Raw genomic sequence first — 15,208 nt, 5'->3', positions numbered from 1 at the left:
CAAAAAAAAAGGAAAGAAAAAAACATAAAGCAGTAAGTGAGACTCTGCAAGCTCCATAAGTTTAGGGCTCCTTATACAAAGCCATACTAGGGTCTTAACGCGCAGAATAGCATGTGCTAAATTGTCGTGCGTGCTAGCTGCTACCGCCTCCTTTAGAGCAGGTGGTAGATTTTCGGCTAGTGCACGCTAATCCGGTATGTGCGCTGAAACGCTTAGCACACCTTTGTAAAAGGAGCCATTAATGCTGGTTGCTGTTTATTCCACTTAAGTTGTTTAATGGTGTTTAACCTTTGTTAATTATTTTTTACAGAACAAAAATGTTTTAGTGGGGAGACTTCCTGTTCCCCCATTCTTATTCTTCTGTTTTAATGTTATTTGATTGCATTGGTACATACTGAAGGGGAGCTCTGTAACACTGGAGGAGGCAGAGCTGAAGAATGTAAATTTCATCCTTCTGCAATTTGCAAGTATGGGAATATCACCTATTGTCAGGACTCATATGTCCTTTTTCAAGAAAAAAGATTATCAAGATAAGTATCTAATATTTCATTAGCAACAACAGGTATCCTTTCGCCCCCCCAATTTATTGAATAGCCAAGAAATTTACTTTAGCTTTATTATAAAAGAGTGGGTCTTGTTTAGCTTCTGCTACATTGACAGTACTTCGTTAAAATGTTATGTTCTGCTTTAATTTACTGAGTGAAAAAACAACAACAACAAGAAAAGACAAGGGGGATATCTTTGCAACCAAAACAAGTCTTTATTAGAAATAGTAGGTCCCAACAAATATCCCTGTTTCAGCATGTAGAAGACACCTTCTTTAGGGGACATCTGCTTTATCCCAGCGGCGTTTCTCTCGCGCACGCCACCTTATTTAGCCGCTTGTCAGGATCCCCTTTGCCGCCTTCAGCCCCGCTTGTGCCCGCTCCTTCTCCATTATGTTGCGTCTACATGTTGGAGAAGGAGCGGGCACAAGCAGGGCTGAAGGCGGCAAAGAGGATCCTGACAAGCGGTTAAATAAGGTGGCGTGCGCAAGAGAAATGCTGCTGGGATAAAGCAGATGTCCCCTGAAGAAAGCGTCTTCTACACGCCAAAATCGGGGTCCTTGTTGGGACCTACTGTTAAGACTTGTTTTGGTTATAAAGACATCCCCCTTGTCTTTCCTTGTTGTTTAATTTATATCATTGGAAATAATTGTTTAATTTATATCTTTGGAAATAAAATTATTTTTTTATCCCAGGACAAGCAGGCAGCATATTCTCACACATGGGTGACATCACCGAAGGAGCCCCGCAGCGGACAGCCTCGAAAGCAGACTTGCTTGAAGATCTTTATAAGAGCTTCCGAGTGCTGCACCGCACATGCACGCGTGCCTTCCCACCCGAATTAGGGGGCGAATCTCCTATGAGGATCCTCTGTTCAACGTTTTCCGCGGAGCTGAGAAGTCCTCTTCATCTCACTCTGCAGCAAACTTCGTTGCCTTCCTTCACCGCGGCTGTTTTTTTGTTTTATTTTCGGTCGCTGTGCTTCTCTTCTCTTTTTTCCATTAAAAAAAAAAGTAAAATACTTTATTGTTTCTCCTTTTTTGTCCGGTCCACGGGCTTTGGGCCTAGGCCCACTCATTCGTATCGGTCGACGCGGACTTTATTTTTTCTATGTCCCGGCCCCTTACCAGGTTTAAACGCTGTCGTCAGTGTAAAAAGACGATTTCCCTTACCGACCCTCATTCACAGTGTTTGGGGTGTTTGGGGCCTTCTCATTCCCCTGAAGAGTGTGAATCCTGTTGGACTCTTCAGTCTCGGGCCTTTCGTCGTCGCTGCGACCAGTACCGGCAACTTTTTGGCGGCATGGAGCCAGCCCCTGACAAGGCCTCGACTTCGGCCTCGGGATTGGACTCGGCTTCGAAGACACCGACCTCGGTCTCAAAGGCCTCTACCGTGACATCGGCACCCGCCTCGGTCTCGAAGGCCTCGACGTCGGCTTCTGCTGGAGCTTCGGTCTCGAAGGCCTCGACCTCGACCATGACTTCCATTCCTGCTAATGCCTCGACTTCGGTCTTGAAGACCTCGATGGTGACTCCAGTGAAAATGTCCTTGCTGGGTAAGTCTCCTGCCCCTCCTTCAGGTGCCGTGCCTAAGAAGCCACCAGACTCTTCTTTGAGACCTCCTCCTAAGCATGCCTCCAAGAGTAGGGAATACTCATCTTCGATGTCGCCCTCTTTGGAGCGCACTGCGGCACCTACGAGACCAGATCCCCGTCTCAGTGCCTATGTTCGAGGACATGTTGAAGACCATCTAAACCTCACAGATTTCCTCAATAGTGGCTCAACTTCTTCCGTCCTCGACCCTGCCTCCTAGGGACCAGTCTGAGCATCAATCTGATCTTCCAGTGGTGTTGCCTCGAGGCAGGTCTCGTAAGCCGAAGCGAGTCTCTTCCAGTGACTCTTCTCCGGAGCCTCCATCGAAGTCTCTCCCGTCTCGCCCGAAGTATCACTCGAGGCTCTCAAGGCATTTTTCTTCAAAGCTTTGTGCAGAGGCGTCTGTGTCCCAGTCTCCTTCTATGGATACCGAGGCGTCTGTGTCTCGTCGACACACAAGTCTCGATCTCGAGAGGCCTCGACTCGAAGTTTCTCAAGATCAAGGACTCCTCCATCGAAGCCAACTGTATGAGCTTCTTCTCCTCCTGCATCGACACATTCTGTGCCTCATACTCCAGGGACGTCACCTGTGCGGAGTCTGAAGCGCAAACATTCCATGACTCCACCTCAGGTAGAGAGTGCAGCTTCTTCCATTACCATGCATCTTGAGTCTGAACCTTTGTCTCAATACTCTAGAGAGGCGTCTCCTTCCTATTCTGTGGCTCCGAGGTCTCGTACTCCTTCACCTGATGAGTCCTCCACCTCCTAATCTACTTCTTTTGCTAAGTTTGTTTTTGATATGGGCCAGGCCCTCAAACTGGATCTTCATTCAGATTCTAAGTATACTCCAGAATACTTAGCCGACATGGAACTTCCTCAACCTCCCAAAGAGACTTTGAGATTACCTATGACTCCAGTACTTAAACAGACTTTCATACGGAATATGGAAACTCCCTATTCTGTTACGGCTATTCCTTCCAAATTGGAATCCAGATACCGTACTGTCCCCTGTAAGGGATTTGAGAAATCTCAATTATCCCATCAGTCCCTGGTGGTGGAATCATCTTTGAAAAAGGCTCATCCTTCCAAGCTTTATGCTGCAGTACCACCAGGCAGGGAGGGTCGTACCGTGGACAAGTTTGGCCGTCATTTATACCAAAACTCGATGATGGCCAACAGGGTTCTTAATTATAATTATACTTTTTCTACCTATTTCAACCATTTTTTGAAATTGTTGCCTTCCTTTTATCCTGACATTACTAAAGCACGTCTTCCGGAGTTTAAACAAATCCTCAAGACTCTTTCCGAATTGAGACTCTTCATGTTGCAGGTTTCCTATGATGCTTTTGAATTATCATCTCGAGTATCTGCCTTTGCTGTAGCCATGCGTAGACTGGCTTGGCTATGTATTGTTGACATGGATCCCGATCTTCAAGATCGATTGGCCAACTTACCTTGCCAGGGGAATGAATTATTTGATGATTCCATTGAAGCAGCTACTAAGCGTCTCTCGGAACATGAGCGCTCTTTTGCTTCTCTCATTCGACCAAAGCCCAAGACACCTCCAGCTTGGGCTTATAAACAAACACAATGTCGTTACCCTCAGAAAACGACTCCGGCTTTTTCCAGGCCTCCGCCTCGTCGTCCTCAACAGCAGCAACGTCAACAGAAATCTCAAGCTCCTGCTGCCACCAAGCCAACTCAGTCTTTTTGACGTTCCCAGCTTGAGCATTCCAACCTCCCTGCATCGGGATTCTCTTCTGCCCTTAGGAGGTCGTCTTTCCCATTTTTACCATCAGTGGGAAATGATCACATCTGACCTCTGGGTTCTCACCATTCTGCAAGAGGGATACTCTCTTCATTTCCTTCAAATACCTCCAGATTACCCTCCAAGAGAATGTCTTTCCAATTGGTCGCAATTTCCTCTTCTTCTTCAAGAAGCTCAGGCTTTTCTTCACCTTCGAGCTGTCGAGGAGATTCCTCTCTCTCAGCGGAACTTGGGCTTTTACTTCCGTTACTTTCTGGTTCCAAAGAAGACGATGGATCTGCGACCCATTCTGGACCTCAGAGCTCTCAACAAATTCCTGGTCAAAGAGAAATTTTGGATGCTCTCATTGCCCACCTTGTATTCCCTGATGAATCAGGGAGATTGGATATGCTCGCTGGATCTCAAAGAAGCTTATACCCATATCCCCATTCACCCAGCCTCTCGCAAATATCTCAGATTCCAGGTGGGAGATCTTCATCTACAATACAGAGTCCTTCCTTTCGGACTCACCTCTTTCCCCAGAGTCTTCACAAAATGTCTGGAAGTGGTGGTTGCAGCTCTGCGCATTCAAGGTCTTCAAGTTTTTCCATACCTCAACGACTGGCTCATCAAAGCACCCTATTAACAAGGGGTTATTCTAGCGACCCAACAGACTATTCTATTCCTCCAAAGTCTGGGCTTCGAAATCAACTTTCCAAAATCCTAGTTGACCCCATCTCAATCTCTCCAATTCATTGGGGCCACCCTGGATACTGTCCGCCTCAGAGCGTTTCTACCTCCATCACGTCGAGATACCCTCATTCGCCTTTGTCATCAGGTATATCGCCTTCCATCTATTTCTGCAAGGCAAATGATGATTCTACTCGGTCACATGGCTTCTACAGTTCAAGTGACTCCTTTTGCCAGACTTCACCTTCGTATTCCTCAGTGGACTCTGGCATCCCAGTGGCAACAGGCGATCGATCCGCCTTCTCAACAGATTACAGTAACTCCTTTATTCAAGCAGTCTCTCCACTGGTGGATGTTCTTTTCCAATCTTTCCAGAGGTTTGCTGTTCCACACTCTACCTCATCAGAAAGTACTCACCACGGACTCATCCACTTACGCTTGGGGAGCCCATGTCGACGGCCTTCGTACACAGGGTCTGTGGACTTCGCAGGACCGTCGTTGTCATATCAATCTGTTGGAACTCAGAGCGATTTTCAATGCTCTCAAAGCTTTTCAACACCTTTTTCACGACACAGTGGTTCTAGTGCGAACGGACATCCAGGTGGCCATGTCAACAAACAGGGAGGAAAGGGTTCTCATTCCCTGTGCCAGTAGGCTCTGAGGATGTGGTCTTGGGCGATTCATCGCAACATTTTTCTCAGAGCTGTCTACATTCAAGGTCAACACAACTGTCTGGCAGACAACTTGAGTCGCCTTCTACAACCTCACGAGTGGACACTCAATTCTCCCACACTTGGTCAAGTTTTTGCTCGCTGGGAGACCCCGCAGATAGATCTTTTTGCATCGCCCCTCAACTACAAGCTGTCTCAATTCTGCTCCCAGATATACTCCCCTCAGCGTCTGGAGGCAGATGCTTTTCTCCTGGACTGGAGGGATCCGTTTCTTTATGCCTTCTCTCCGTTTCCTCTCATTCTCAGGACTTTTGTAAACCTCAAGTCGACACATGCCACGATTCTCATAGCTCATCCGTGGCCCAGACAACCATGGTACTCCCTTCTACTTCAACTCAGCATCAGGGAGCCTCTACTTCTGCCAGTTTTTCCCTCTCTGCTTACTCAGAGTCAGGGTTCCTTACTCCATCCCAACCTGCAGTCGCTACACTTAACAGCTTGGTTCCTTTCAACCTAAACAACTCTTTCCAGTTCTCTCAGTCTGTACAAGATATTTTAGTGGCTTCCAGAAAGCCGTCCACTCACCAGTGTTATGGCCAGAAGTGGACTCGATTTTCTACCTGGTGTTCAACCCGTCAGTTGGAGCCAACGTCTACCTCCTTGGCTTCTGTTATGGATTATTTACTTCACTTATCGCAATCTGGACTTCAGTCTACGTCTATTCGAGTTCATCTCAGTGTGATTGCTGCTTTTCATCAGCCTCTTGATGGGAAACCTCTCTCTGCACATCCAATGGTTTCCCGATTTATGAAGGGTCTCTTTAATGTTCATCCGTCACTTAGACCGCCTCCAGTGGTCTGGGATCTCAATGTTGTTTTAACTCAACTGGTGAAACCTCCATTTCAACCAGTTGATAAAGCTCACCTCAAGTATCTCACTTGGAAGGCTGTGTTCCTGATTGCCCTCACATCTGCTCGACGAGTCAGTGAATTACAAGCTTTGGTTGCGGACCCACCTTTCACAGTTTTCCACTATGACAAGGTGGTCCTCCGTACTCATCTGAAATTCTTACCTAAAGTTGTTTCAGAATTTCATCTCAATCAATCTATTGTTCTGCCAGTATTTTTTCCAAAGCCTCATTCTCATCCTGGAGAAGTGGCACTTCATACTTTGGACTGCAATCGTGCCTTGGCTTTCTACCTACAGCGCACTCAACCTCACAGAACAACTCCTCAACTTTTCGTCTCCTTTGATCCAAATAAGTCGGGACGCCCTATCTCGAAGTGAACCATCTCCAACTGAATGGCTGCTTGCATCTCTTTCTGCTATGCTCAGGCTGGTCTTCCTCTGCAGGGTCGAGTTACGGGCCATAAAGTTCGAGCGATGGCAGCATCATAGAAACATAGAAAAATGACGGCAGAAAAGGGCCAAAGCCCATCAAGTCTGCCCACTCTAGTGACCCTTCGCCTTGATTTTGTTCACCACTCCCTGCCTTTACATCATTAGAGATCCCACGTGAATATCCCATTTATTTTAAAAATCTGCCATGCTCTTGGCCTCAATCACCTGCAGTGGGAGTTTGTTCCAATGATCGACCACCCTCTCGATGAAGAAATACTTTCTGGAGTCACCATGAAATTTTCCTCCCCTGATTTTCAGCGGATGCCTTCTGGTGGACGAAGGTCTTATAAGACGGAAAATATCCTCTTCCACCTCGATACGGCCCGTGATATATTTAAATGTCTCAATGAAGTCCCCTCTCTCTCTCTTCGTTCCTCAAGTGAGTACAGCTGCAATTTATTCAGCCTTACTTCATATGGGAGATCCTAGGTAGCTTTCCTCAAATCAACTCCTATTGAGGAAATCTGCAAGGCTGCCACCTAGTCCTCGGTTCATACTTTCACCTCTCATTACTGTCTGGATACTTTCTCCAGGAGGGATGGCCATTTTGGCCAATCTGTTTTGCAAAATCTTTTTTCTTAAATTGCCAACTCTCCCTCCATCCCTTTATGCTTAGCTTTGAGGTCACCCATGTGTGAGAATATGCTGCCTGCTTGTCCTGGGATAAAGCACAGTTACTTACCGTAACAGTTGTTATCCAGGGACAGCAGGCAGATATTCTCACGACCCTCCTACCTCCCCTGGTTGGCTTCTTGGCTAGGTATCTGAACTGAGGATCCTCACAGGAGATGCGCCCCCTAGTTCGGGCGAGAAGGCATGCGCGCATGTGCGGTGCAGCACTCCGAAGCTCTTATAAAGATCTTCAAGCAAGTCTGCTTTCGAGGTTGTCCGCTGCGGGGCTCCGTCTGTGACGTGACCCATGTGTGAGAATATGCCTGCTGTCCGTGGATAACAACTGTTACGGTAAGTAACTGTGCTATTTGTTCTCTCTTCCTACATTTTGAAGGCCTTGACCATTTTAGGAAAGCCCAAAAGACCTCGGAATTCTGTAAATATCTTTATAGCTGAACACTTTAATGAAGCTAAAGGAATTTCATTTCAGGTAAGCCAAAAAAAAGACAAATGATAACTATAAGTGAAACAATGCATTAAAGAGATTTTCTGTCATAGAAGAGATAGATAACAGGGGATTTAAAACAGGTTTTCAAAATCCCCCACCCCGTTTGGTTTTTGCCTACATGTTATTGTATATTTGGCAGATGATAATGGTTAATGCAGCAGCCTGAGAACCTGGGGAACTGGGTTCGATTATTGTGCAGTTCCTTGTGACTTTCAAGTCATTTAACACTCCATTGCCCCAGATACAAAATAAGAACCTGTATGTAATATGTAAATTGCTTTGATTATAACCACAGAAAGGTATATCAAGTCCCATTCTCTTTCCCTTAAACACATAATCCAGTTTCAAATACCCAATGATTCAGTACTTAACTTCCAAAACAGATATATTATAGAGCATTACAGTAAGATGAAATTAAGGGTGGCTATATAGAGCCTGAGTCCATATAGCTATGGTGACTCTTCTAAGCGCTTGAATGAATTTGAGTACTATAAAAAGATGTAATTTTAGGGTTTCAGAGAGATGGTGGTTGCAGTGCCATTTCAGAGCCTTCAGTCTGCAGCAAAAGCTTCCTGCAGAGAATGAACAACTTCCCCAACATACTTTGTTCCTAGCCTTGACTAGTTGGGAAAAAGAGTCAGGAAAAGGATGCAAGGCACATCTATTGGGAGGAAGGAGAAATAAACATGAATGAGGTTTTTGCCCTGCAGGATCAAAAATTCTAGATCAAGCATGTCAAACTCTGCATGCAGCCCACAACAAACATCTTTGCGACCCAGCCAATGTAATCCAATAAGTCATAACTAGAGTTGCAAAATTTCTCCCACAATCCATCGGCGCCGAGAAGTCACCTATCTTAAGTCAGTCGAAAATGATATAATGTACGAGTACAACCAGTTGCTTATTCTTAGTGCTACGATGCAGACGTCTTTGGTACCTGAGACAAGTTTGTGCCTCTAATCATAAAGCTCCATTTCCCCCCCACTAATACTAGCAGTGAATCAGACGATAATAATAATCATTAGTCTTGTATTGACAATAATAATAGCCATTAGTCTTGTATTGACTTGCTTGATGTGCCTAACAGGAAATATTTTGTAAAAATACGAGTATAGGTTTATTTACGTTACACTTATTAATTTGTGCAATTATTCTGTGTCTACTAAGTTAATATTTAAGAAAAGATATTGATTTTTATTGAAATGTTTTTATTTTTTTGTGTTAATGATCATTCATTTATTTCAGCTCTTTGTATTTAGTATGTCTTTATCAAAACCAAGTAGTTGTAAAACTAATTGAAAAATTGTTGATGAACATCAAAATTTCCAAGAAAAGTGGGAATTGGAGTATTTTTGCTTTGATGATATGTAATAATTAGTGTGCCAAAGTTATATTAACATTAAGCAGCATAAATCAAAATATGACAATTACGAAGGATTAATGAGATGAGAAAAGTTGAACGAGCTCAAATTGGGACTGAAAAAACAGTTAAGAACATAAGCAGTGCCTCTACTGGGTCAGACCAGAGGTCCATCATGCCCAGCAGTCCGCTTACCCGGTGGCCCATCAGGTCCAGGACTTGTATAGTAATCCTCTATCTATACCTTTCTTCAGGAAATCATCTAATCCCTTCTTGAACCCCAAAACCGTACTCTGTCCTATCACACCCTCTGGAAGCGCATTCCAGGTGTCCACCATCCTTTGAGTGAAGAAGAACTTCCTAGCATTGGTTCTGAATCTGTCCCCTCTTAATTTTTCCAAATGCCCTCTCGTTCTTGTAGTTTTCGAACGTTTGAAGAATCCACTTTCTCCATTCCCTTCATGATCTTGTAAGTCTATCATGTCCCCTCTAAGTCTCCGCTTCTCCAGGGAAAAGAGCCCCAGTTTCTCTAATCTTTCAGCATATGAAAGGTTTCCATACCTTTTATCAAGCGTGTCGCTCTTTTCTGAACCCTCTCGAGTATCGCCATATCCTTCTTAAGGTACGGTGACCAATATTGGCCGCAGTACTCCAGATGCGGGCGCACCATCTCCCGTTACAACGGCTCCGCCCACCCCTGACATCAGACATCGAAGCTCCCCCTTAAAAGGAGAGGGGCCAATGACCGGAGCACATTGAAGTTTGGCAAGGCAAGCAGGAGAGAGCAGCACAGAGGTAGAAATTAGAAGGCAAAAGGAAAGGGAGGCAATTCAGAGCTTGAGAAGGGGAAAGAAGAGAAGAGGCAGGAGACTAGGGGAATCGGTGAGAGTTAGCTCTGCCCACCCCTGACATCAGACATCAAAGCTCTCCCTTAAAAGGGGAGGGGCCAATGGCGCTCAGCTGTTCAGCGCACATCGAAGGCGAGTGTCAAAGGCGCTCGCCTTAGCGAGAGCGCCTTTGCGAAGGGCCTTGAGAAGGGACGAACCACTTTAAAGGAGTGTAAGAAGGGGACCACAGCAGGCGCAGAGGACAAAGCAGGTACAACACACAACCAGGCATACACAGAGGGTACAGAGAACACACAACCACGCGCCACTAAAGGAGAGCAGAAGGAGGACACAGCAGACACCAGCACTAACCAACACAGAACACAACAACATTAGTCAACACTGGTTAAACTACTAATAGGGAAGTAGCAAGCACAGAAGAGAACACACACACAAGCTTGCTTTTGCGAAGGAGCCTTAAGAAAGAACCAGGAAACTCGGTCGCCCAGCAGAGCGACTTAGAACAAAAGCTACAAGTCCTAGTTTTAGCTAGATACACAGCAGGGCACACTTTCTCACATACTAGAGGGGAAACAAGCACTCACAGGTACCAACACAGCAATACCAGCAGACTCACAAGAATCAGGAAGACAGCAGACAGGAAGTTAGAAATCATCCAGTCAACAGAGACAGAAGGAGGAAAGACTGAGCAAATTGCAGCTCTACACTCTTGAAGAGCGTAGGGAGAGGGGAGACATGATTGAGACATTTAAGTACATCACGGGACGGGTCGAGGTGGAAGAGGATATCTTTCTTCTCAGGGGACCCTCGACCACAAGAGGACATCCGCTCAAACTCAGGGGAGGGAAGTTTCGTGGAGACGCAAGGAAGTACTTCTTCACGGAGAGAGTGATCGAGCATTGGAACAAGCTTCCAGTGCAGGTGGTCGAGGCACGCAGCATCCCAGACTTCAAGAACAAATGGGATACCCATGTGGGATCCCTACGGGGTCATGCCAAGGGATAGGGTCACTAGGACTTGAATGAGCGGGTCAGTAGAGTGACAGTATAATTACAATTATACTTAAGGGGTCAGAAGACTTAAGAGGGTGGGTAAATGGTGTGGGCAGACTTGATGGGCTATATGGCCCTTATCTGCCGTCATCTTTCTATGTTTCTATGAAGGTTCACAACAAATCACTTGGACAACTCAGAAGGGAAGCAAGAAATGGAAGCCCAAGGAAGTCAGAAGATGAGCTTTCCAGTCTTCTGTTCCAGCTGCAATATGTATGACTACCTCCCTTCGGGGATTCGGGCATACATTTGCAGTCGGTGCATGGAGCTGGATAGCTTGAAAACGGCAAGTCCGGCTACTAGAGGAGACAATGATGGAACTAAAAGAACTCCTCACCTTTGAAGATAGAATCTGCGAACAGGAGAAGTTTCTAGTGGAGTTCAGTGCAAACAAAGAGGTCAAGAAGCTAGAAAGATTCATCGAGGAAGCTCACCAGCAATATGTGGAGATCACAGGGCTGGAGAACTGTACCCGAACAACCCAAGAAGATGGCCTGGACGAGAGGAGAGAAGACACCCCTACAAATTTAGAAGAGACTGAAGCTGAGATAGGAGACGACCGCACACCAGGAGAAAGAGAGAGAACGCATGAAGACGTCCCCCACACAAAGAGCCGAAAACAACTTCAAGCGTATCGCAGGAAGAAGAAGATTGGCCCTACACCATGGACGTGGATTTATGACCCCCAAAGAACCTCCGAATAAAGAAGATGGGGATCATCGTAAGAGACTCCATTATACGCCATGTGGACAGCCACACCTGCCTGCCTGGAGCAAGAGTGAAGGATGTGGCCAACAGGATCTCCAGGCTCATAGACAGCGCAGGGGGAGAGGACACTGCTGTGCTTATCCATGTGGGAACCAATGATGTGAGCGGACGGAAGTATGACAGGGAAGAGATGAAGGGCCAGCTCCGCTCACTCGGAAGAAAACTGAAGATCAGGGAGGTGAAGGTGGCTTTCTCCGAGATCCTCCCGGTACCAAGAGCGGATGGAAAGAGACAAGGGGAATTGCAAGTGATCAATGCCTGGATGAGACGATGGTGCGAAGAGGAAGGCTTTGACTTCGTGCGCAATTGGATGGCGTTCTGGGGAAAAAGCAAGTACTGCAGAAAGGACGGACTACACCTCAACAAGGAAGGAGCAAGAGTATTGGCAGGCAACATGAAGAGGGCCATCGAGAAGGCTTTAAACTAAAGGACAGGGGAAAGCCGACGGTCGACCACCAGTCGATGGCCCGGGTGACAGGATGCCCCGAAAAAGAAACTAAGGACAACTACTCGGACACGGGAGGGGACAACCACAAAGCAAATAAGGGAGACAATGCAGGAGCAGAAAAGGATACCGTGAAAGAAACAGTAGAGACTGCTAAGCTTAGAAAGTCCAAGAAGGTAACACAAAGGGAACTCAAATGTATGTATGCGAATGCTAGAAGTCTGAGAAACAAAATGGAAGAATTAGAGACAAAAGCAAGACACGATAAACTGGAAATCATTGGCATAACAGAAACATGGTGGAATGATGAAAACAAATGGGACACAGTACTACAGGGATACAAACTATACAGAAGAGATAGAGTAGGGCAGAAAGGTGGAGGTATTGCCCTATATGTTCAGGATGGAGTAGAAACTGTTAGAGAGGCAACGACGGAAAGGACAGAGAAGCTGGGAATCCCTCTGGATCAAGATTCCTAGACACAATGGTGCAGACACAAAAATTGGCCTTTACTGTCGACCCCCCAGGACAGACGGAGGAGACAGACTCAGAAATAATAGAGGAAATTAAACAAGAATGTAAGACAGGTAATGTAATAATCATGGGATACTTCAATTTCCTGGGGATAGACTGGAACCTGGGAACCTCGAACTGCGGCAAGGAGGCCAAGTTCCTGGAAGCGCTAGGGGACTGCTTCCTGGAACAAATAGTGGGAGAGTCGACGTGAGGAAACGCCACCTTGGACTTGGTCCTAAATGGCATTACGGGACCGACAAAAGAAGTAGAAGTCACGGTCCCATTGGGGACGAGCGATCACAACATGATCAACTTTAAACTTGACATCGGGAAAGGGAAACGTACCAAAACCTTAACCACGATCTTAAACTTTTAAAAGGGAATATACGATAACATGAGAGCCATGGTGAAACAACGACTCAAGAAAAAGATGGACAAAGTTAAAACGGTAGATCAGGCATGGTCCCTACTGAAAAATACTATCATGGAAGCACAAAATCTCTACATTCCACGGATTTCCAAAGAAAGGAAAACTAAAGGCAAAGGAGAACCGGCATGGCTTACTAGAGAGGTGAAGGAAGCCATAAAAGAAAAGAAGGACTCCTTTAAAAAACGGAAACGCACAAAAACAACCGAAGCTTGGAACAAACACAAAGATGATCTGAAGAAATGTCACAAGACGGTGAGGGATGCCAAAAAGGACTATGAGGAGAAAATAGCGCAAGAGGCCAAAAATTTCAAGTCCTTCTTTAGATACGTAAAAGGGAAAAAACCTGCAAAAGAGGCGGTGGGGACCGCTGGATGACCAGGGAAGAAAAGGGTACATCAAGGAAGACAAACAAATTGCAGACAGACTAAATTCCTTCTTTGCGTCTGTCTTTACAAAGGAGGACACCGCAACAATACCAGAAGCAGTGAAAGTGTTCAAAGGAGTAATAGAGGACAGCCTCACCACAGTAGAAGTGGACTTGGGCCAAATATACTACCAGATCGACAATGTTAAAAGCGACAAATCCCCTGGACCTGATGGAATTCACCCGAGAGTCTTAAAAGAACTAAAGGTTGAAATCAGAGAGCTTTTGCAAAAACTTTCCAACCTGTCAATTAGAACTGGACAGATACCGGACGATTAGAAGATAGCGAACGTCACGCCAATTTTCAAAAAAGGATCAAGAGGAGAACCGGGCAACTTACAGACCTGTGAGTCTTACGTCTGTAACTAGAAAGATGGTTGAAGCACCGATTAAAGATAGCATAGTCTGGCACTAGGATACACACGACCTGATGAGAGCCAGTCAACATGGCTTCAGGAAAGGGAAATCATGTTTTACGAATTTACTTCAATTTTTTGAGACCGTGAACAAACAAATTGATAGTGGAGAACCAGTGGACATAATATACTTAGACTTCCAGAAAGTGTTCGACAAGGCTCCACATGAAAGACTTCTCAGGAAACTACAAAGCCATGGAATAGAGAGAGATATACTAAGATGGATAGGCAAATGGCTGGATACGGCCCGTGATATATTTGAACGTCTCAATCATGTCTCCCCTCTCTCTACTTTCCTCGAGTGAGTATAGCTGCAATTTACTCAGCCTTTCCTCATACGGAAGATCCTTGAGTCCTGAGACCATCCTGGTGGCCATTCGCTGAACCGATTCAGCTCTCAGCACATCTTTTTGGTAATGTACCTCCAGAATTGTACACAATATTCCAGATGAGGTCTCACCATGGATCTGTACGACATTATGACTTCGGGCTTCCGGCTGACGAAACTTCTACGGATACAACCCATCATTTGTCTAGCCTTGGATGAAGCTTTCTCCACTTGATTGGCAGTTTTCAGGTCTTCACTAATGATCACTCCTAAGTCACGTTCTGCTGCAGTCCTAGCTAAGGTCTCACCATTTAGGGTGTAAGTTCTGCACGGATTTCTGCTGCCAAGGTGCATGACCTTACACTTTTTGGCATTGAAGCTTAGTTGCCAAGTTGAGGACCAATGTTCCAGTAAGAGTAGGTCCCGCGTCATACTGTCGGGCAATGTGCTTTTGCCTACTATGTTGCATAGTTTTGCGTCATCGGCGAATAATGTTATTTTACCTTGAAGCCTCTGAGTCGGGTCTCTAATGAATATGTTAAATAGGATCGGGCCCAAGACCAAGCCCTGCGGCACTCCACTGATCACCTCCGACATTTCGGACGTGTCCAACAATGGTCTCCCAACCTAAAGAAGGATAATAAACTGCTGGAGAGGGTCAGAGACGAGCAACGAAGCTAATAAAAGGTATGGAGAAGTTGGAATACAAGGAACGACTTAAGAGACTGGGATTGTTCTCCCTTGAGAAAAGCAGACTGCGAGGGGATATGATCGAGACTTTCAAAATACTGAACGGAATCGACAAAATAGAGCAGGAAAACAAATTATTTACAATGTCCAATGTGACACGGACAA

General features: G+C 45.6%; 1 protein-coding gene across 4 annotated transcripts in view; it reads left to right on the top strand.

Moving 5' to 3' along the window:
- The window catches only part of TFAM (transcription factor A, mitochondrial), a 170,214-nt gene that overhangs the window by 75,877 nt on the left and 79,129 nt on the right, over nt 1–15,208 (top strand). For all 4 annotated transcript variants that reach the window (XM_033941543.1, XM_033941542.1, XM_033941545.1 and 1 more), the window contains one exon: nt 7,653–7,748. In XM_033941543.1, coding sequence (XP_033797434.1) covers nt 7,653–7,748 — 96 coding nt within the window. The remainder of the gene's footprint in view (nt 1–7,652; nt 7,749–15,208) is intronic.

This window comes from Geotrypetes seraphini, chromosome 4 (assembly GCF_902459505.1).
Source record: "Geotrypetes seraphini chromosome 4, aGeoSer1.1, whole genome shotgun sequence".
NCBI lineage: Eukaryota > Metazoa > Chordata > Amphibia > Gymnophiona > Dermophiidae > Geotrypetes > Geotrypetes seraphini.
Note: the sequence above shows the minus strand (reverse complement) of the source record. Positions and strands in the feature narration are given on the sequence as shown.